Genomic DNA, 23,390 nt, shown 5'->3' on the forward strand with positions numbered 1-23,390 from the left:
GGTTTATGGAGAGAACCTGCCTCAAAAAGTAAGGTGGAGAGTGACAGCTGAAGTTGTCCCCCATGCACACACATACAGATGACCACACGTGGATGCCACACGTGGACATGTACTATCCTGTTTTCTCTAAGCATTGCATTGGATGGTGTAAAAATGACCCCGGTGATCTCTCCAATTCCGGTAAGCACAGATCTTCCCAAGAAAATGTTGCCCCCTTCCATCATCAGGGAGAGCCTATTTCCTTCAGACCCTGAATCTGGTCTTGACTTCTCTGGGCAATGATGATGCATTAGAAAACGTGATGTAAACAGCTAGTTGACCATCTAAGTGCCATGATTAATATATATTTACTATATCTTAGGGTTAAAAAACCTATCTCTTCTTCCTCTTGTTTCTGCTTCTCATTTTGAACAGCTCTCCCTCCCTTCCTTCCTGTATCTTTTATTTTCCTCCCCCTCCCTCCCTCCCTCTGAATCTCTCTAACATAATCTACTGATCCTTCCTGCTTCTAAAGGGAGTAGATGAACACCATTGCTTTGAACTATACTACTAGATGGCATACTTTCCTGCTTCCTAAACTGAAAGTCCCTGGCATGCTCCAGCATTTACTGCCTGTATTTGTGGGGTGGGTTTTTTTTTTTGTTTGTTTGTTTTTCAAGACAGGGTTTCTTTGTGTAGCTTTGGAGCCTGTCCTGGATCTTGCTCTGGCTCTGTAGACCAGGCTGGCCTGGGAACTCACAGAGATCCATCTGACTCTGCCTCCCGAGTGCTGGGATTAAAGTCGTGTGCCACCGCCGCCCGGCTATATTTGTGGTTTTTACGCTGAAGTTCTTCCTATGTGGAAAATCAAATGACAGAAACAGATGTGGCTGCTGGAACCTTCCCGGCTGGCATTCATTCTAGCTGTGCCACACGAAGAGGGGGAAGCCAACCACAGACACAACCATTATGGGAAGCAGCCTGACTCAGCCCTAGGATGTCATCATGTTTCCAGCGCTTCCGACTGGCCATGTGTGCCGAGGGGAAGGCAGTGAGCGCTGAGAAGTTGAAGCTCAAATCCCTCAGGTCTTAGGGCTCAAGACACAACTGCAGAAACTGGGTTAACTCAGCATTAGTCCATTAGGAACCTCTGCCATGATTCCAATGTGCGTTCAAGGCTGAGGAGTCATGACCCCATGGTGGTGGGAAGAAAGTCACAGAGAGGATGGTGGGGAAGTACATGGAAAATGGGAGCCTGTGTTAGGTAACTACAGCCATCATTGTTTACCAGCATCCTGCCAGTTACCACTAAGCACTGAATAAGTACTGCCCAATTTGATCTCCACGCCAGGACGCCACAAGTCCCGTCACTTTTCAAAGACAGAAGCAAGCGATTTACTGAGCTGTGCTGGACTGACCCAAAGCTCATACTCTTAACAGCTTCGCTGGCAGCCCTCCTGAGCCACAGGCACAAGTGTTCCTGGATTGCTTCGTGCCAGGCCACCCTCTTGGTGGCAAGTCACAAAACAGGCCTTCCATGTCAAAAGACATCGCAATCCCCCACACAAGGAACTTGTAATGCGTTGTCTGGAACCTTCCCTCATAATCTAAGGAAAAGAAGACATCACTGACCTTGCCCTTGGGGAGATGTCTCAGGAGTTTAGCTATGAGAGGAGTAGGAGAAGACAGTTAACAGAATCTACCTTGAAGCTCTCTTCAAGAGATTTCTGTGAGACACGGCCACTTCTATGAAACTCCAGAAGGTGTCCCCACTGCTACATACTCTTGGAAGGGCTGCCCCGAACAGGTAGACTGTGAAATCTCATAATATGTTCAGCTTCAAAGCACTTGAAAAATACTTTCAAAACAGGAAAGCTTCAAGTCAGTTTCTTTGAATGTCTGGGCTCCCATAAAGGTAGCTCACTTTGGGGGACTTTTAATTAATATGAACACATAGATATATGAACTCCTTATGAATCCTATCATTAAGGGAGCCAAGCAAACCTAATCTGGTCAGGGATCAGATCTGCACTGATACTCTCCACTGGTTTCTTTAGAAGCCAGCTTAGCTCACATTGAATCTCTGTGAGGCTGACGTCCACTGCTGATACTAAAGACACTCAGAAAATGCTTTAAAAGGAGTGAACCTGTAACAAGGTGACCAGGGGTCTTTATGACACCATGAAAGCAAGACAAAAAAGTTTTATAGCACTCAAAACTGAAATGAAAAATACCCTAACTCGTTCATCTGTGGGGAGGCAGCTGGCACGTCAGGAAACCGGAGTATACTGAATTCCAAAAAGAACTGGACAGCAGAGACCCAACCTGGGGTCTGCTTTTAAGTTCTATATAGAATGGGCTAAAGACCTCCCCTCCCTTTGCTTGGAACCTTGGGTTGCTGGAATGTTTGTTTCTGGAAGCTCAGATTTGAGAGCAGGCTGATGGTTCTCTCAGGTGCTGAGGCTAATCTGGCCCCTGGTCAGACTCTTCACAGCAGGAGAGGACGTTCTTGGTAGGTGGGCTATAGGAAGCCCTGGAGCTTCCTGGGGCCTCTGAGGACACCAAAGAGGGACTGATCTATTGTTTTCTTTTGCAGTGGACCTCAGTTTTACTACCTATTTGTAACAGCAGTGATGCAGCATATAGCGTTTGCATACAGCATGTGATCTCACACTAAGAAGAGATTGGGGAGCTGCCTTGGAACACACACACACACACACACACACACACACACACACACACAAACAGGGCTTCACCTGGCTAACGCAGTCCTCACTGACCTTGTAGAGAGGTGGTTTCGGTTTCATGACTCAAAGCACCTAAGGTTGGGTTGGGGAGCTGATAGGATCGTTATTCCATCTTCTTCCATCACCTGTGACAGAACCGGTGACAAGCCGAAGAGGAAGAAGAGAAGGGCTAAGACACGGTACTGTCACGCTGAGAGCAAAGGACAGACAGGGAGTGTAAGGCTATGAGGAGCCAGAGGAGATTGTTGAGAGAGAGGAACAGATGGGAAGGCTGGTTCTGCAGAGCGGCAGGTGCTGTTTTCTGGATATTAGAAAACATTCTGCATATTTCCCATGCTCTGGGAGGGAAAGAGATGAGCTAATGAGAGGCTAGGGAGATGTTCAGGTGGTAACTCTCTTGCCTTGCAAGCATGAAGACATGGATTCAGATGCCCAGCACCTCCGCAAAAAGCCAGGTGGGCTGGCACAAGTCTGTAATCCCAGCATGAGGGAAGCGCAGACAGGCAGGTCCCTGACGCTCACTGGCCAGCCAGCCAGCCTCACTAAATTCATAGGCTCAGTGAGAGACTCTCTCTCCAAAAATTAGGTGGAGAGTGATTGAGGACAACATCTGACACTGAACTTTGACCCATATGTACATACACATATTCATGTACACACCCACACAAACATGTATACATACCCTACCCCCAACGCTCAAATTGAGGATCAAAGGGAAGCTGGCGTGTATGGGCTCCTGAATGGGACCCAGCACAAGACGAGGGTGTGGCAGGCCAGAAGGAAGGTCAGTCCAGGAAAACTGGGGGCCGTACAGGCCTTGGGAATGCTTCCATCAGCTTGAGCAGCTGCTCTGCATTGTGACTGCATCAGCTGAAACTCCCACCAGACAAAATCATCTCCAAAACGACCATCAATTTAAACTTTCTCCAGCCACGGAGGAAGCTACCCTCTACCTCCCAACAGTATGTGGTCAGGGCCTATCTTAGTTTATCCAATGTGGTGGGTATGTAACAGCATCTTCACGTTGCTCCAATTTCCATAGGTCAAGATCACTAATGAGCTGGAACACCTTTTCATTCTTTGTTGGGCTCTAATATTTCAGCTTCTGTGAACTTACTGCTCACCATGTTCTTTCATTTCTAAATTCAATTCTGTGTTTTCCTTTAAGGCTATTCTTTATTATGTATACTAATCATGTGAAGATAATATCATGCCAAAAATTTCTCTCAGCTTGTGACTTGTCTTTGCACTCCTCCTGTGTCTCTTTGATAAATAAAATAGCTCTCAAATCTAATGCCAAATTTTTGAATAGCCTCATTGTGGTTTTGTATCTTGAGAAGTTCTCCATTATTTAGAAAGCACTGATTCAATTTCTTACTTTTTCATCTCTTACACCTTCTTCAAATTTAAAAAATATTTTGACCTTCACATTTAAATTTTTAACCCCTACGAAATTGTTTTCTTTATAGTGTAACTTTAGGAATGTAGTTTGGATCTTTCCTTTGTAGATAACAGATCATTCCGAGGATGCTTTCTGAATAGTAGCCCTCTGCTCTCGGTTCAATAATTCCATCTTTGTCATGACTTTATAAATTTACCGTTCTGTTCCTGGGCTCTCTATTCCGTGCCTTTATTCTGTTGTCTCTCTACACAAAAGACACCTATTACTATTGTATTTTCACATTTGAAGGGGCCTGGCTAATTTCAAACTTTAGCAATTTCATGTACATTTTAAGATCAACTTGTCAGCATTCTGACTGAAACTGCATTGTGGGTACAGGTCATTTTGGCAAAAATGACATCTTCACTACGTTCAGTCTTTAAAGTCAATGAAAAAGTGTGTCTCACACTCACCTGTGTCTTTAGTAACTTTTAAAAAAACATTAAAAAATGTGTGTGTGTGTGTGTGTGTGTGTGTGTGTGTCTGTCTGTCTGTCTGTCTGTCTGTGCTCACCCACCAGCCATGGCACGTGAGTGTGGAGGTCAGAAGACAACTTTGTGGTTTTGATTCTCTTCTTCCACCTGTGGGTTCCAAGGATCGAATTTGTGTTGTTATGCCTGGTGGCCAGTGCCTTTACCCGCTGAGCCATCTTGCCGGCCATGGTATGCCATTTTCTTAATTTAAAAGTCCTTACGTCGCCGGGCGGTGGTGGCACACGCCTTTAATCCCAGCACTTGGGAGGCAGAGCCAGGCGGATCTCTGTGAGTTCGAGGCCAGCCTGGGCTACCAAGTGAGTCCCAGGAAAGGCACAAAGCTACACAGAGAAACCCTGTCTCGAAAAACCAAAAAAAAAAAAAAAAAAAAAAAGTCCTTACTTCTTTTCAGACACTATACCTGGGCTCACTTTCCCTCCTCCTTAAGGACAGCAGTGCTTTGCTGAGGGTTGCTGGGAATGCCCAGGGCAGTTCTGTTGGTAAAGCTCATTTCTGCTGGCCAGTTTATGGCGGCTCACGCTACTCTCTTAATTAAAATCCTCCTTTAGCTTGTGACATTTGGAAACTAAATCAAACTTTGTAGCATGGTTCACACCCCTTCCCAGTGTGCCTCACAGAAGTTTCTAGCTAAAGATCGTTCTTTTTCTTGATGATGGGCTTTGGTCGCAACAGTCTTATTTTTCAATTGTTTCCTCCTTGCTTAATGTTTTTAAAGTAAATATTGTCGTAGGTCAGATGGGTCTCCCTGAAATTCTTATGTTAAACCCATAGTTCAGGAAATAACAGTATTTAGAGACAACATCTTGTTAGAGGTAACTAAGTCAAAACGAAGCCATTGGCTAGGCCTTATCCCAACATGGCTTGAATATTTCCAGGGAGAGGAAATTGCTTCGGTACCTGCAGGAGGGAAGGTGTCAGGAAGACACCCGGAAGTCAGCTGGGAGTCTGCAAGCCAAGAGAGGCAGGAAGCAGGTCCTTCCCTCAGGTCCTCAGAAGGAACAAGCCTCAGCCACACCTTCATCTCCCGCTTCTGCCTCCAAAACTGGGAGAGGCCAGAGACCAGAGTTCTGTTGTTGAGGCCACTGCCTGTGGAAACTCACTACAGCAGCAACGGTGTTTACGCCAACACTCAGGTTCTAAGAAGTGTTTCTGTGAGAAACCTCGTCAGCTCATACACGCCTTAAAACAAAGCAAAGCAACAACCAAGTTGCTATTTTGGCCCAACACGCTACAGAAAATGGAGGTGTTCCCTGTTTGTCTTCTGTCCCTTGGCTGCTTTCTTCTGGTCCCGTTACTGAGTCTATTTCTCAGCCTCTGAGGCTGAGTCCTCTACATTCTAATCTTGATCCTCCGAGGAGACTCACAGAATGTTAGTGTAAGCAAGCACATCATCCCGATTCTCCAAGCTCCCCCTCTGCAGACTGAAAACGGACCAAGACGGAGGGAGGGGTGGCCACAGGCAGCAAGCTTCTTCCACGCCCTCATGGGACCAAGCAGGATTCAGACTTTTGTCCTTATTGTTGCCTCTTCCTGTCTCTTCCAGAAGTTCTTAAATGAAGACACAGGCCGTGAGGCTGAACGGTGTCACAAGGAGCTAAGTTGTATGGTAGAGATTTACAGATCTGGCTAACAATCACAGGAACCATGGGCAATGATTCTTTTGTCGGTTCGGTCGCCATGCCTCCCGCTGAAGGAGCCGGGCCTCTGTTCTACAGAACTCTCTACACGGGGAGGAGCCGAGTCACTGTGGTGCCGTCACCATCTTCTCCAGGCACAGACCTTTCTCTCCATCACTGTCCTTGGACAGTCCCCTTCTCACCCACTGGCATTTTCACTTCCTCCCTCCAGCAGAAACTCCAGGCACCAAACGCGGCTGTGACCTTTCCACTCCATGTCTACAATACCCCTGGGGCTGGCTACAGAGCCTTTTCTGAAGTTGCCAGGGTCTTGGATGGCCTATCACCTGGAACATGGAAGCCAGCTTCAGGGTCTTACATGCTCATTTGTCCTCCTTGCTCTCCTGGAAGTGAACACCAGGGCTATTTTGATTTGCTTGTTCTTGCTTTTGACTTTCTGCTCAGGTCAATTTGATTTTTAAATAGGCTAATATGTTGTTTTTTTTTCTCACCCAGTGTTTACAAATTCAGCCCAAATGCTTAAGAGTGAGGGTCTGTATGGTTGTCTGGTTAGCACAGGGGTTACCCACATGAAGTGCCAGAAGCAATGGCCAGCTGTGAGTGGGGCCCTTGCTCCCCGAGGCTGGGGAAGCAGTAGACGGGTACAGACTTCTCCTATATTTTTTTTTTAGCACACACACATACTCTTTCAGAGTTCTTTTTTTTTGATGGTGAACAGGTTGAGAACATGCAAGAGGGGACTGGAGAAACTCTTAAGATGACCACCATGACTATCACATCAAGCACTGCCATTTCTGAGTACTATTATGGGGTGGGCTTTAAAAAAAAAAAAGTTCTATGAAAAGGACACATGTGCTGCTTGGTGTCATGTGTCCAGCACCCCCAACACTCTGCAGTGGTAACAGGGAAGCAGGAAAATGGCCCTCCCTCTGTTGCTTATTCCCAGGTCCTGGGACACCCAGGGTTCCTAGGGACTTTTGTCTGCAGTCAAATTCTTGGTCCTTATCTGAACCAGGACAGTAGTCACTTGGGGGTGTGATGTCACTAAATGTACCCTGTAGGACAGGGTCTCCTATAGAGCCCCACCCAGAGTCTCCAGTGCACTGGACATCATCTCTTCTATCTGGAGCCAAGTGACCAAACACTGACCCCACCCCAGAGACTCTGAGCATCCTCACTGGGTTTCTACACTGGGCGATATTTGCAATGTGCAGAGTGGAGAACAAAGTGATTTCAGACTGTGGAACAACTGTAGCTAGGGGTTTTTATGATCCCTATCTATACAGGCAAAGACTACTTTCCTACCTAATCTCTCTCTTCTCCCTGCCTTTCACCTCCCTCCTAACCCCCTCCCATTCCAATGTTCTTATTTTGGTGACTTGTCTGTATTACTCGGGTTTTATTGTTAAAAACCACAGCAGCTGGGCAGTGGTGGCGCACACCTTTAATCCCAGCACTCGGGAGGCAGAGCCAGGCAGATCTCTGTGAGTTGGAGGCCAGCCTGGGCTACCAAGTGAGTTCCAGGAAAGGCGCAAAGCTACACAGAGAAACCCTGTCTCAAAAAACCAAAAAACAAACAAACAAACAAACAAAAACCACAGCAATAATATTTCCTAAATGAGCTTCATATAAACAAGCCTGACAGGAAGAGGGGATTGTATCATATCATCTTTAACAGAGTTATGTGTGTGTCTTCCATGCTTGTCTATGCATAGACTAGGAGGAGTCTATCTTTGTATTCCCACAGCATGTGGCCCAATGTCTGGGCAGAGTCTCTGCAGAAGGCCTATTTAAACCAAGAGTGGAATACTGCAGTTAAATATACAGAACAAGGAACTGGGATGTGTCGGTAGGAGACAGTGGTTAAGGCCAGGGCTTTGTGGTCAGCTGCATCTATCATGGTGGTCTCAGTGTTGGGGGGTGACATTTATCTTGACACCCCAGGGTTGCTGGATGACATGTTGCACATGTTGTCTAGTGCATGAGAAGTACTCAGTTCTATTTATTGCTTTTGGTCAGAAACCTTCTGGAACCTTCCTCTCACTGCTAATATCACCATATTGAGGGTCTGACTTCATGCAGCTGTCTACAGGAAATATTTCTGACTCAAGACATTTTCTCTGGGCTCTGGAAAGCTGTTTAAAAGAGCTTTTTCTCATAATAGAGATGTGAATTCATTCCCACTGGATTGGTGGTCTTACCCTATGACCTCGGAAGCAGGCATGCTGTATTTCACAGGAAAGATCAAAACTGCAGAACCAGAAAATGTGATGGCGCCTTAGCAGTTCCCAGGGCTCCATGGTGACAGGGCTGTGCTGGGGGGAGGGGGTGTCTCACAGAAACTTGCTTTCCCAGTGTCAGAAGGGGCTTCTGGCTTGTCATATCTCCGGAACACTGGTGAAGTGGTCTTGCCCCTTAAGTACCCTTCCAAGCAGGTGGCATCTAATTTTAGAACTAGATGTCCATGTGGCGTAGGACCAGTAAGGGAAACACAATGGGTCCTGTCAGTCATTATGGAGGACATCTTTGTTCCCTTCTGCCTGGCATCCACCCTCCTCTTCCCTGTTCAGGTGCCTTATCCTTCCATAGCTGCCCACTTTGCAGTTTGCTGAGGCAGCAACAGGAAAATAACATATTAGGAGGAGACTGCAGCCCCCATTCCCACTGGACTCATCTTCGGATTTCAAAATCTATCATCCTGCTTTAGAAACAAGCCAGTAAAGAATGAGCCAGGAGAAGGGGCTGGAAGGGCATAAATTCCAGCCTCAATTGTTGCCCAGGACAAGCTGGCCACTATTCTGTTTCCCCTTTGGGACCATTCGTCCCTCCTCAGAGGGACCTTCTTCGAGTCCAGGGGCTGGCTGTTTATTGTGTCCAATCCAAACTATTCTCTGGGAGGTAAAAAAGAGTAGACATGCTTGCAGAAGCTTAAAGGGTTCTGAGAAGTGCCACACTGGAAAAGGAAAGAGGGATATTAATGGAAGGGACCAAAGCTTAAGTCAGCAAGAGGTCCCTGCAGCCCTCCAACCTCAGGGGCCTCTTTGTGTCTCAGAATGGCCTCAAATTGATTTCAGGAGAAAATATCTCAATGCTGCCTCTGGGACACCACTTCTCAAATGTGGCTTGGTAGCAACTTGGCAAAAGTGCCCTTCTTGTCTTCTATAAAGACGTGGCTGCTAATGGTTGGCTTTTGCTGAATGTGTGATGGGGGATGATACTGTTCTGAAAGCACTCTGGGCACCTACGGACTCAGTTTTCATCTAATCCCTGGATGGAAGGACCTTTATTATTCTCATTTCACTCATAAAAGCTGAGACTCAGAGACAACCAGCCACTGCCTAAGGTCATATGGGCCAAGTAGGGCTGGAGGTGTAGCTCAGTGGTCCATCATGTCTTTACCATGCACAAGGCCTGGGTCCAGTGCTTAGCATCTCACCACTCCATCTCAAGTAAAACATTTGCTGATGCGGGGGTGGGGGTGGGGGTCAAGTACAAGTCTTACTCTGAGTTGGCTCTTAACTAGCATATTGAAGTGTTTTGGGGCAGCTGAAGCCTAGGCATTACCCCTGAGGGATTTAATAAAGCTATAATTGGGCCCTCAGACAGAGCAAGGAACTGTTTTTAATCATGGATCTGGCTCGTTTAACTACATAGAAGGATATTGGGGAGGTCGAGGAAGCCACACACTGTATGTAACCTACCTGTATTTTTGGCTAAGGCCTGATATGATAGTTAATCTTCCTTGATTTTTAGAATCACCTAGGAGACACACTTCCAAGTGTACCAGGGAAAGTGCTTCTATTGTACTGAGGAGGGAAGACTCACCCTGAACGTGAGTGTCACTATCTGAGTAAATAGTACTGAATAATCAGGGAAAAGAGAGGATAGCAAGATGGCTGAGCAGATGAAAGTGTCTGCCTCCCAGCCTGATGCCTGGAGTCTGGTTCCTGAAACCCACATGGTAGAAGGAGAGAACAGCCTCCTGCAAATCATTCTCTGATTTCCACATGCATTCCCCATGGCATGTGCTTACCTAGGTATGTGTGAGTTTATGTACACACACATGTACACATGCACACAATAGATAAATGTAAATTTTTAGAAGGCAAAAAAGGACAAGGTGAACTTAGGACCAGCATTTATCTCTTACTGCTCTCTGAATTTGGATGCAACGGGACTCACCACCTGGGCTTTTGCTTATTATACCTTCTCTGCCATGATGGACTGACTGTATGCCCTCAAACTGTGAGCTAAAATGAACTCTTCCTTAGTCAAGTTTTTTTTTTTTTTTTTTTTTGGTGAGGTATTATATAACAGCAACAAGAAAAGCAATTAGGATAGAAACTGGTACCAGGAGTTGGGTTGTTGATACAGTAAATCTGGCCACGTGGGTTGTAGGACTTTGGAATTAGTTTGTGGGGGAATAGGGATACATTTGGCACTGTGAGATAGAGGGTCCCTGGAATGCTATAAGCATTGTATACTGAGTGACTCTGGTGGGAGGTTAGAAGATCAGAATGTAAAGACTGTGTTCATGAGGTTTCAGAGGGAAGCAAAGACTCTATTGTCAACTGGATTATAGGGGATTCACTGTATTCTGGCAAGGAATCTGGCTATATTTTGCCTATGTCCTTAAATTGTGAGTGAAGCTGAATGAAAAACTGGACTAAGTTGTCTGGTGGAGAAAATCCCAACACTGCATAGCATCCAGGCTGTGACATGCTTACTATTCATCAATTTTAGCCAGATCAACAGTGACAAAGAGCAGATTGATTAAAAATTGTGTAAAAGTTGGTGAGGAATGGGGCATGAGGAGGTTTAAAGTTGCAGACACTATGGGTGTTGCGAAAGCAGTTGTAAGTTTTAAGGAAATTAATGCCATTAAAGAGAATCTTTGCGCTCTGCCCTAGAGAGTAAGAAAGGTAGCCCGTGAGAGCAAAATTCCCACCCACTGAAAGCTCCAACTTGTGAAAACGCAAGTTCATCTTGAAGGAGAGTGACTGAGCTGTAGCTGCTGTGGAAGGGGTTCCCCTGCTCTAAGTCTACCACCCATGGATTTCAGTCGCCAAGGTGTACAGAGTTATACAGATGTGGAAGGAGGAGGCCGGATGACAGCTCAAGCTGGCAGTAGTACTTGGTAGCTTCAACTTCTTGTGCTGATTTTTTTAGGCATGCAAAATCCAGGAGTTACAGGGTTACAGGAAGCTTGAAGCAATGGTCCAAAACAAACAACCAAAAAACCAAAAAAAACAAAAACCAAACAAACAAAAAAACCACAACTGAGGCTAGGAATGTGTGACATCATTGAACTCTCTGAAAGGAGGCCCTGAGGGGCCATGTTTGAACCTGTTAAGGTGAAGGCCATGTTTGCAGTGTAGATCCCAGGATGGCAGAGAAGGCAGCACTATGGGGTATCTGCCAAAGACAATGAAGACATAGAGTAGAGCTGGCCCAAGACAGAGTCTACATACACTGCAGGCAGCAGAACTAGAGGGATTGCCCAAGCCCACTGGAGCTCAGATGGCATCACCACGAGCCCCAGATGTTAGACACGGAGCTGGAGGGGTTGTCATTTGCTTGGCCATGTTTCAGTCTGATTTGGGGCCAATCTTTCCTTGGTCTCCTCTCATTTACTCCCCTTGTGAAGGGGAATATTGATTAAATGCTATTGTATACTTGGACACATGAAACCTATTTTTAAATTTTATGGCATGGGCTGACAAGAGTTTGTCTTGAATCTCAGAAGAGATGTTGGATTTTGAACTTTAGAACAGTGTTGGGAGTGTTAAAATTAAAACTGGGGACTTTCAGAGACTGACTAAATGTATTTTGTAGTATGAGATGAATAAGAGACTTTGGTGGCCAGGGATGGGATATTATATTTTAAAGTAATGTGTCTGGATGTCATGTTGAGAAGGGGTATGGTGTTTAATCCTGTTGTGATGGTTAATCTTCATTGTCAACGTCACTGGCTGTAAGATCATCTAGGACACACATCTCCGGGTATGTTTGTAAGGACAGTTCCAGAGGAGTTTAACTGAGCAGCGAAGACCCACATGTGGGTGGCACAGTCCTATGGGCTAGGGTTCCAGACAGCATGAAAAAGCACACAGCACTAGGACTCATCTCTCTGATTCTGGACTGAATATGCAGTGTGACCGGCAGCTTCACATGCCTTGTCATGCTGGACTGTGTCCCCTCAAACTGTGAGTTAGACCAACCCTTTCTTCTTCACACTGCTTTGCCAGCTTTGTGTCACAGTGATGGGACAATTAACAGCTCCTGCTTTGCCCTCGATGAATGCAGCCTGGTATAAGAAGAGGATTTTCTTGTTTTTTTTTTTTTTTTTTTTGTTTTTTTGTTTTCCTGGAACTCACTTGGTAGCCCAGGCTGGCCTCGAACTCACAGAGATCTGCCTGGCTCTGCCTCCCGAGTGCTGGGATTTAAGGCGTGCGCCACCACCGCCTGGCTAAGAAGAGGATTTTCTATACTTTTCCAGGAGATACGAATTTCTGGGTCTATCATCTTGGTGTCTGGGGATTCTTTGCCTCCAATACTTTATGGTTCTGTGGGGGAGGTTGCACTTTCTACAGGTCCATAGAAGAGTGGAAGGAGGCTTAGTGAGCCTAAAAACACAGTCACTAAGGTGGGAGGGCTCAGTATGTCTTAAGGACATGTTTTATGGAAAATATTAGTTTTCTCTCTAACTGAACTCTCACACCAGACCCTTTTTTCTTTGTTCTTATATGAGACGTGAGGGCTAACTTAGAAGGAAATGTATTCCCAAACAACAGATATGCTTTAAGTGAGTAAGAATTGCCTACACAACCATGCATACACATATGCACAGATGTGCCCCCACACACAAAACCTATATACCCTGCAGGTGACTAGGCATCTTCATACCTGTCTACACAAGAAAAAGAAGCCCACACTTGTGTTTTGGTTCCTCTCACTAGCCACAGAGCTCAGAAGAATTCTAACTGGAAAGGAAAAATCATGAAATTTCCATAGGATTCGAAATCACCCCCATTATATAGGCTAAGAATTCAGGACATAGGGTTACATGGGTTAGAAGGACAGAGCTTTTTCTGGTTCTATAGCTCCGGACCCCAGCGACCATGAATTTAGTACATCGTGGAACAGTTCTATTTTCAAGCAAAAGAAATCGAGGGATGATGAAGACAGAAGGAAACATCCAGAGAATTAGACTTCCTCTCTACTCTCGCCTCACTGCAGACTGTCTATCTCCTTTCCCAATTACCTTGAATGACTGGTGCTCACCCCTGACAACTCAATGTGAAAACAATGTGTTCTGTGGCTGTGATACTTGGTTCCCTTAGGCTCTCATGTTTGATTTATTCATAATCTAATTTGGAAATGAAAAGCCCAAGTGGTCTGTGGAGACTACTCAGGCCCCATGCTCCGAGTCTTAGTGCTGGCTCAGCTTTGTGGCTGTGAGACCAGGTAGAGTTGTACCTCAGGTTATGACTCCCTGGCGTCTGTATCTCCTGTCTGGTCTCTCAAAAGCAAAGGTCAAGTCAAGGACAGGCATTTCCTTGATCCTTTCTTATATGTCCTTTGAAGCATCTTGTTCTTGTCAAGCTGTTCAGAGAGGCTGAAGAGACACACCCAATGGAAGACTCATCTCTGCAGTGATAGTGGTAGCAGACCCCAGGCCCTTGTCAATATCCTTACTACACGTACATGTATGATGGACTATCATTCTTCAGAGACAATCTAGAATACTGTCATGGGCACTGACTCATGTGGACCATCATGTGGCTAAGGCAGTGACTAGTATTTCCTGATTCTGAGTATTTATTTAGCATACTTGTCCATTTTGCTTATTTGTTTGTTTTAGAAGCATCACGATGATGATGATGATGATGATGATGATGATGATGATGATGACGTGTGTGTGTGTGTGTGTGTGTGTGTGTGTGTGTGTGTGTGCGCGCACCTGTGGAGGTCAGAGGCTAACTTTCAGGACTTGGTTCTCTCTTAGCTCTGTGGGATCTGGAAAACATCAGTCTTGCTTGGCACCTGCTTTTACTCACTGAACTTTCACACCAGACCCTTTTTTCTTTGTTCTTACATGAGACATGCGTGCGCACGCACACACACACACACACACACACACACACACACACACACACAATCTATATACCCTGCAGATGACTAGGCATCTTCATACCTGTCTACAAAAGAAAAAGAAGCCCACATTGTGTTTTTGTTCCTCTCACTAGCCACAGAGCTCAGAAGAATTCTAATTGGAAAGGAAAGGTTAGTGTTGATATGTCTGATAAAGTGACCTTTAACCAATGGGTGTTTTTTTGTTTGTTTGTTTTTTTCTTCTGATGGTGTGCACAGAGACTTTCTAGAGGGCAGGTGGCATTTTTGGTTCTGTTATATGTGACATTTATGCCTTGAGTTTTTCTATTTGGCGGGTGCCAGGAAGCTGACAGAAAAGATCCTTAAACAAGTTATGAAAAACCACCTTCCTCTGTCTGCAGTAACCTGGGAGGGGGTGTTGATTAGCTAAGGAGAACCAGGCTTTGGGGCTCCAGAGATGACAGAGAGGATGTACTTGCCAGCTGCATGGGGATTGAGGCACTCTGGGAGGATGAATGCTGAGCTATATAAGTACAGGTGTGATGTACACTGAGTAGGTAGAGGTCCCGATGCCTGTGGCATGGACTCTGACTTGGGCAGGAGTTTCAGAGGTGGCTTTCCTGAGGAAGAACACTGAAGCTAAGTCTTGAGGATTGACCAGGAGGAAGCTAGGGGAGAGTAGGAAAGGGCTTTCAGCAGGGAGGGGGTAGCTGGACAGGAGCAGCTCTGGATGGGACAGAAGCTGGTACATTAAATAAATAGAAGATGTCATTGTGGTATATGTAGGGAGGAAAGCCAACTAGAAGGAGCTCAGGGGTAAGCTCAGGCTAAGGCTCACTGAATATCATCCCAAGTATCGTGTACTTGATTCTGAAGGGCACAAGTGACTTGAGTCATTACAGACTTAAGCCAGGGGGACATAGTCTCATCACCAGGACCCTGAACAGAAATGAGACTGTGGTGCACGTGTGGAAGCTGAGGGCCTGGTAAGGGCTGTCACAACCAACCCCGTCACAGGTGATGGGGAATAAAATAGAGCAGTGGGAATGAACAAGGGGTTTTTAGAAGGAAGCACAGGTGGGTTTGATGTAGTGTGTGGGGTTTGGACGAAGAAGAATTCTTCCTGGGGAATAGCGATGCCACGCACTGGGACAGGGAGCCCTGGAGGAGAGGGAGGGTGGGGGTGGACCAGAACTACTGTGCAGCATGTTGGACATGAGTCACTTGGGAGGCAGCCAAGGGAAGACATCAAGAGTGCTCTGAACTTAGAACTGTAGCAGAGGGGACCAGAGCCAGGAGGAGAGGGGGACTGAAGGTACCGGGGGACCAATCACTGACGGGGGGGGGGGGGGATCCTACTCCAGTGTGGTGATTATTAGCAGAGCTGAGAAGGAAGGGTGGAGGGATAGGAAGAACGGCAGGGGCATATGGAATCTGCAAGTCAAGAAAAGAATGACCAGTGGCACACACCTTTAATCCCAGCACTTGGGGGAGGCAGAGCCAGGCAGATCTCTATGAGTTCGAGGCCAGCCTGGTCTACAAAGTGAGATCCAGGACAGGCTCCAAAGCTACACAGAGAAACTCTGTCTCAAAAAACAAACAAACAAACAAACAAACAAACAAACAAAAAACATGAAAGAAAAGAATGACCAACAACTGTTTAAATTCCTCACGGAGCACCGGGCTGTTACACACAACCGCCAGTCTACCTCTGCAGCTGCATCCTCTATTGTTTCTTCTCACCCAGGGAAAGCCAAGCTCTCGCCATGCTGCTGCCCCACTTTCTGTCCCATCCCCAAATCCATTCTCTCCCTAGGCCAGTTTTGTTTAAAGATCCACCCTGTTCTCGGCTTCCTCAACCTCAGTGGTCCACAAGTCACTACCCTTGCTGTGAGGTGTGTGGCCGTGACAACGGTGACAAGCACATCACCCTCCTGGTTTGGGGAGGGAACAGGAAAAGTGGTTCAATTAGCCTGATCAGAAAGACTCTTTCCGAGGCATTCTGAGTCTGGAATGCTGGTAGCCACTCCGAGACTGGGAAAACGCTGAGCTACGGATGAGGTCAACACGTGATGGCCAGCAGAGTGAAGGGACAGAGGACTCATCTGTAATGATGGCATTATATGAATTTGCCTCAAGCCAGGCTAGGGCTAGACTGATCCTAGCTCTGCCTTTTGAGTTCTGTTCAAGGTGCAGGTTTCTGTGACTTACAAGTCCAGTGACTCAGAATGCTCTCCTGCTTCTGCTCTGGGACATGTGAATGTGATATCTCAGGAACATGTCACTGCAGTGTGTCCTCCATGGTTTCCACATCAGCTTCCCCCACTAGCCCCATGTTCATGGCCCTGATGTGACAGCTGAGTTATTTATCAACTCTTGCCCAATGACTCTTTGATTGAATGAACAAATGAATTATAAGCAAAGAACCAATATCAAGAGACAAGAAGATACTGAAGAGAGAAAGAAATATATGCTTGAACCAATGAAAAATTGAATGTATCATATTCAGCACTGGCCAACTACATTTTTAAAATGTCATTATTTTAATTATGGAAATGGCCTCTCAAAAAGTAAAAAATAAATAAAGCATGCCCTTGCTCCCAGATGGAATAAGCTCATTTAGCTGTGTTACATCAGAATAATTTCACAAAATCTGGTATTCAAAGTGTATTAGGTCAGGTTGGCTGATTTTTCCATAATTGTTTTAAATGTTCATCTACAGAATTTTATTCCAAACCCAAACAGTCCATGGCATTTAATGAGCAGGCTCCAAGGCTCAGGCCCAGGACTGGCTGCCAGCTTCAATGAGACACTGGGTCATTGCTAGATGTCTACGGAAGACATCCAGAGCAAGCCTTTGTTACCATGGTAACGTGCACAGGCAAGAAAAGGGCCGTTGTCATATATGAGATGAGGATTATGTACTGGAAGTCCTGACGAGCCACTAAGGACATAATAAGAGGTCTCCTCAGTTGGAGTGGCTGCACACCCTCCACAGCTGAACACTGAGCTGTCAAAACATGCAGGAAGGAAGTACACATTACTCCATCAGTCCTGGCCACAGTCTAAGAAGAAAATGAGGTCCTCACCATCTCCCACTATTTTCTAACTCTGTGCATGTCTAGACATATAACACGTGTGGACCAGAACAGAAACCCATCCAAACACTCAGAACAAGCAATATGAAGCTCAACAGGGGCACACACTCAATGTATAGTCCACACTTTGGGTTTGGAATACTTATTGGGAAAACTCTAAAGGCCAATGAGATGGTTCATCAGGTTGAGGCACCTGCTGCTGAGCCCAATGACCTGAATTTGATCCTGGGGCTCACACAGAAGAAGAGCTCCAAGCCCCGTAAGTGTACCCTGACCTCCACGTGTATGCCATGGCACGTACCCCGCCCTAAAGTAAATAAAATGAAAACAAAACTCTAGGAGAAGGGGGGCAAAGCTTGGTCAGTAAAGTGTTTGCCACACAAGTGTGAAGACCCGAGTTTGATCACCAGAACCCACATAGAAAGCCTGGTATGGTAACATGTGCTTGTTATCTTAGCATGAGGAAGGTGTAAGAGGCTCACTGGCCAGTCAGACTAGTTCCAGTGAGAGACTCTGCCTCAAAAAAAACAGACACCTGTCGAAGAATGAAATTAGGCCCACAGCTCTCATTCATCCTGTACAAAAATCAATTCAAGAGCCGGGCGGTGGTGGCGCACGCCTTTAATCCCAGCACTCGGGAGGCAGAGGCAGGCGGATCTCTGTGAGTTCAAGGCCAGCCTGTGCTACAAAGTGAGATCCAAAAAAGGCGCAAAGCTACACAGAGAAACCCTGTCTCGAAAAACAAACAAACAAACAAACAAATCAATTCAAGCTGGATCAGATGTTAATTTAACTTGAAGTACAGAAACTCTAGAAGGAGAACACATCAGGACACAGGTCTAGGAATTCCATTCCAACAGATCTTGGAACAGAAGCCGAATAGCACAGGAAACCACTCCCAGCATTGACAAAGAGACTGACACCAATGGAATAAAAAAGCTTCTGTATAGCAACATGTCCGCCTGCACACACCCCCCCCCACACCTGCACCCCCCCCCCCCGCCTGCGCCTCTCTCCCCCCACGCCTCTCTCCCCCCACAACGCAACAGCCAACCAAACCTTCACAGACTAAGTGGACAGAACTGGAGATACTCTGTGCCAGCCACGTCTCAGACAAGGGTTAATATCTAGACTATATAAAGAACTGTGAAAGTTAAACACCAGAGAAGCGGAGTTGCCAAGCAATAAACGAGACAATGACCTGAAGAGGACAGTGTTCAAAAGAAGAAATACAAACGGCCAATCGGTGTTTGAGATAGTGCCCACAACTTTTCTGCATTAGGGAAATACAAACAAACTACTCTGATAGGACCTGAGAGATGGCTCAGCAGCTAAGAGCCTAGCGAGGGCCGAGGGAGGGTGGAATAAAAGAGGCTTTAAGGGAGGGAGGTGGAGAATACAAACAGTGCGAAGTGAAGGGGGTACAGTGGGAAAAGAAGGCCGGGAGACGGGGCACGGTGAGGAGGAAGAGCCGACCAAAATGAAGTATGTATCAAAATGCCGTACGGAAACCTACCGGAAGCTAATTTTTTTGAATATAAAATGTCATGTAAGCACACATTTTCCCATGTTTATTCATTGCCAATACTTTATTGACATTATAATTATTTCTCCCTTTCCTTATAAGCTAACTTTAAAACTTACAAATTAATTTAAAAAACCATGGTGGATGGTGCCTGAGGAACAAGACCCAAGGTTGTCCTCTGGCTTCCACATGCATGTGCATATATGTGCATACATGTGCATGCACACCTGTACACACACATGAGCTGCAGACACGTGGACATGCACACACACACACACACACACACACACACACACACACACACACCTACACAGGAAACTCTGTAGCCAATGAAACAAAAACAAAAATAAGCGGGGCAGCATCAAACTCCAAAGGCTTTGCACAGCAAAGGAAAAGATCAACAGAGTGAAGACGCCATCCATGGAGTGAGTGAAGCTCACGAGCTATACTACTGAGAAGGGGCTAATTTCCAAAACCAGTGAGCAACTCCTACTATTCAATAGCCAAACCAAATCCCCAAAGCCCCAAACTAACGGGCCCATTTGAAAACGGGTTAAGGATTTGAATAGACATCTCTCCAAAGACGTACACATCGGGAGCAGTTACATCCAACCCTTCAGCATCAGCAATCATCACAGAAATGCAAATCACAGCCTGGGTGGGCGATCCCCTCACAGCTGTTAGAGAAGCATTTGTGGTGAGCAGAGCATGCTGTTGCCAGGAGGCACAATGGCGCAGTTGCCATGGAACTGAGCACGGAGGCTTCTCAAATGAAAAGAGACCTGGGGAAGCAGCTCCGTGCTAAAGCACTTGTCTGGCACACCTGGAACTCTGGGTTCCACCCCCCAGCATTAAAAAATAAGTAAATAAAACCACCATCTGATCCAGCGGTCTCAGTCTTGGGTGTTTATCCAACAGGATTAAAATCAGGATCTTGAGGTCTGTTCCTTGCAGCATTATCCCCAGAGATAAACCTTTCAAACAACCCAAACGCCAACACAATGTGTAAATAGGATGGAGCGTTTACATACAACAGAAAGGAATATCACTCAGCTTTTACAGATGGAAATTCTGCAGCATGTGACAGCATGTGTAAAACGTGAGGACGTGATGCTTATCACTCAGCCACAACCCTGAGTCAACTTTTAACTTCCTTTAGGAGCCTCTATACTGTTTCCCACAGGGATGACATCATCGTCTCTTCCTGGTAACAGTGTCCAGAGTTCCAGTTTCTCCGGACCTTATCAACGGTGTTGTTGTTTCTTTTAAAATAGCCATTCTATGATTTGTCTAAAATAGTCAGATTCATAAATCGAAGAGTGGAATGGTGATTGCCTAAGTCTGGGGAAGAGGAGAATGGGTACCAACAGGCATAAGGCTTTCGTTAGGCAAGACATGGCCAAGTTCTGGAAGTCTGCTATAGAGCATCTCACCTGGTGTCACTGTGCACTTGACATTTGTTAAGAGGGTAGATCTCACGTGACATGTTCTTAGCATGTGAAGAAATCGGTTAAAAACTCTGCAACGACTTTATTTTTACTGACAGACTTCCAGTGCACTAGCCACTAGATTTCAACAGAAAATAAACGTTTGAATATTCCTTCTTAACTTTGGCGGTGACAGGGTTTTCAAAAACATGTTCGCTTTCCTGTTTGGAAATTTGAGCTGAGCCCTGACTTTAGGTTCCATTATTTCCATCAGCAATGACTTATCAGACTGAAGGTACTCACGAAAGGCCAGTGCAAAGAACGCAGTTAACCCAGAGGAAAGCTACACAGAGACCATGTGAGCAGCTTGGCCTGTGGGCTTCCTGGGAGGGGCGTACCTTATCTGATTTTCATCATCGTCCACCAGGAAGAACCAGTGGAATCTGACAACCAAGGGGCTGCAGTTGGTGATGTTGATGTAGCGAATGACCTCGGTGTCATTCAGGATGCAGCCGAAATCCACCTCCATCATCTCGAAGCTGAGGTTGGGGTAATGCACTTCTCCACGCAAGCACAGGTGGTCCACCTGAGGGTGCTCTACATACTTAATGGACAGCATCTCCTCTGCCACCCAGTTGTTCAGGTCATTTCTGTAGGAGGGGTCAAATTTGACCAGCAGGCTTTTCTCCTCATTGACCTCCAGTTTTATAGGCTATGAACAAGATAACACGAAGTTACCAACTCCTATACTTTGAAAGTCCAATGTGATACATGACGCAGGACAGTCAAAACCCTGTGCATCCACAACTTTATACACACACACACACACATACATTCATGCATATTTCTTTAAACACATGCCTATGAATAATTAACAGCTATTGGTTGGGTTTAAAAATTATTTTGTCTCTCAAACTCATGCTGAAATTGGATTGTCAGTGGGGATAGAGTCTAGGAGTGAGTTCTTTTCTGATGAGACCTGGCTAGTTGAAATACGAGTGGGTTGTTACAAAGCAACGCTGACCCTCATGATGTTCTTCCCCACATATCCCCCTCTTCCCTTTCTGCTCTCTCTCATCACTTGAAGTGCACAAGGCTCTCCCATCGACACCATGCTTTTGACCTGCACAACTGGGGACCAAATAAACCTCATAAAGTATTCAGCCCAGATATACTGTTGGTCCATCAGCGCACAGACCAAGATAGCTATAAATGTGCGTGCGTGCATGTGCGTGCATGTGTGTGTGTGTGTGTGTGTGTGTGTGTGTGTGTGTGTGTGATATTTGAAGGAAAAGATTCTGCTAAGAACTTTAGGATTGTAAGAATTGACAAACTGCCCAAAGTCAAACCTGCAGTAAGTACTCATCATTATATAGTCTTAAAAATTTAAACTTATTTTATTTATGTGTTTGTGTGCCTGCTTGTCTGTGTGTGTGTGCACCACATGTGTGCAGGTACCCACAGAATCCAGAAGGGGAGTTAGAACCACTGGAAGTAGAGGTAGATGTGGTTGTGAGCCATGCAGGTGCTGGGAACCAAACCCAGGCCCTCTGAAAGATGAGCAAATGCTCTTAACCACCGAGCCATCTTCTCAGCCCTGTATTAAATCTCAAATAAAAATAAACTAGGTTGGAAAATGTTCTTGCTGGACAAACGGGAAAGTTCTTTCCTTAAGATAAATTGAAAGCTGTCTGAAGCATGGAGGAATGGGCTTTGTACAGAGTGGACCAGAAAGGATCAGATTTAATTTGAATGTCTTCCATTGCCTACAATACTAAATATTAAGGACTGTGTTATCCACTTCCCAGTGTTTTCTGTTCAACATGAAACGACACCAAGTGCAGGGTTTGTCTGTCATGTTTTCTTCATTTTTTTCTGATTTCTAGTCTCCGTGGGTCCCGTGGTGTTCTGTCTGTCTGTAGTAAAGCTACCTCATGGTTTGCAATGGCAGGGGCATGAGTCAGGGGTTAGGATTTACAGTGGCTTTCACTGCTCCACAGGGCTCACACGGCCCATTTACCTAGGACCTATTTAACTGTGCACTTTGGTTGATAGAGTCAGTCAGCTGGTGTGTGTGTGTGTCTAAGAGAGAGAGACAGAGAGAGGAGAGGGAGGGAGGAGATCACAAGTACTCCGATCTGTCTAATCCCATTTCAAAGGCCTACTGGACACCTGTTGCCTCTGGCACACATGCACCCTGGTACAATTTAGACAGAGACATTTCGATGTATCTCCGCATATCTATCTTTGAAGATTGACTTAATTTTTTTGTTTTATTTTGTTTTTCATGACAAAGTTTCTCTGTGTAACAGCTCTGGCTGTCCTGGAACTCTATTTGTAGATCAGGCTGGCCTCAAACTCACAGAGATCCACCTGCCTCTCCCTCTAGAATGATCGAAGGTGTATGCCATCACTGCCTGGTACTTAAAATTGTTTTGAGAGGCAAGATTTTGTAGAAATTAGGCAATCTACAAAATCTAAAAACTTTAAATTAGAGATCCTTCACCAGGCTATTGCTTGAAGTTAATATTTTTGGTAGATGTTAGTTATAGGCACGATGGGTAAAGGGTTGGACTTTATAAAACAGGATTTCATTATATTATTTTATTTAAAATATATTGAGAACTTTAAAAAACCTGAAGACAGAGGTCTGGAGAGATGGCTGTGGTTAAGAGCATGCATTGCTCTCCCAGAGGACTCGAACTCAGTTTCAGGCACCCATACTGAGTGCTCACAACTGCCTGTAATTCCAGCTCAGGGGATCTGAGGCCGCCTTCTCTGGGACTCGCCACCAGCATCCATGCACATACCCGCACACACATACATATGATTAAAAAGAAGAAAAACAAATCTTAAACCAGAAGGCAATTTTTTTCCGTAAGGGACTTTAATCCCAAGTTGGAAGACTCCCGAGTCAGTATGCCTGT

At 45.6% G+C, this 23,390-nt stretch overlaps 1 protein-coding gene across 1 annotated transcript in view; it reads right to left on the reverse strand.

Moving 5' to 3' along the window:
- Hydin (HYDIN axonemal central pair apparatus protein) overlaps positions 1-23,390 on the reverse strand; it is a 362,311-nt gene that overhangs the window by 143,528 nt on the left and 195,393 nt on the right. Inside the window, exon 23 of the mRNA XM_059264008.1 lies at positions 20,862-21,175. Coding sequence (XP_059119991.1) covers positions 20,862-21,175 — 314 coding nt within the window. The remainder of the gene's footprint in view (positions 1-20,861; positions 21,176-23,390) is intronic.

The sequence above is a fragment of the Peromyscus eremicus genome, chromosome 5 (assembly GCF_949786415.1).
Source record: "Peromyscus eremicus chromosome 5, PerEre_H2_v1, whole genome shotgun sequence".
Taxonomy (NCBI): domain Eukaryota; kingdom Metazoa; phylum Chordata; class Mammalia; order Rodentia; family Cricetidae; genus Peromyscus; species Peromyscus eremicus.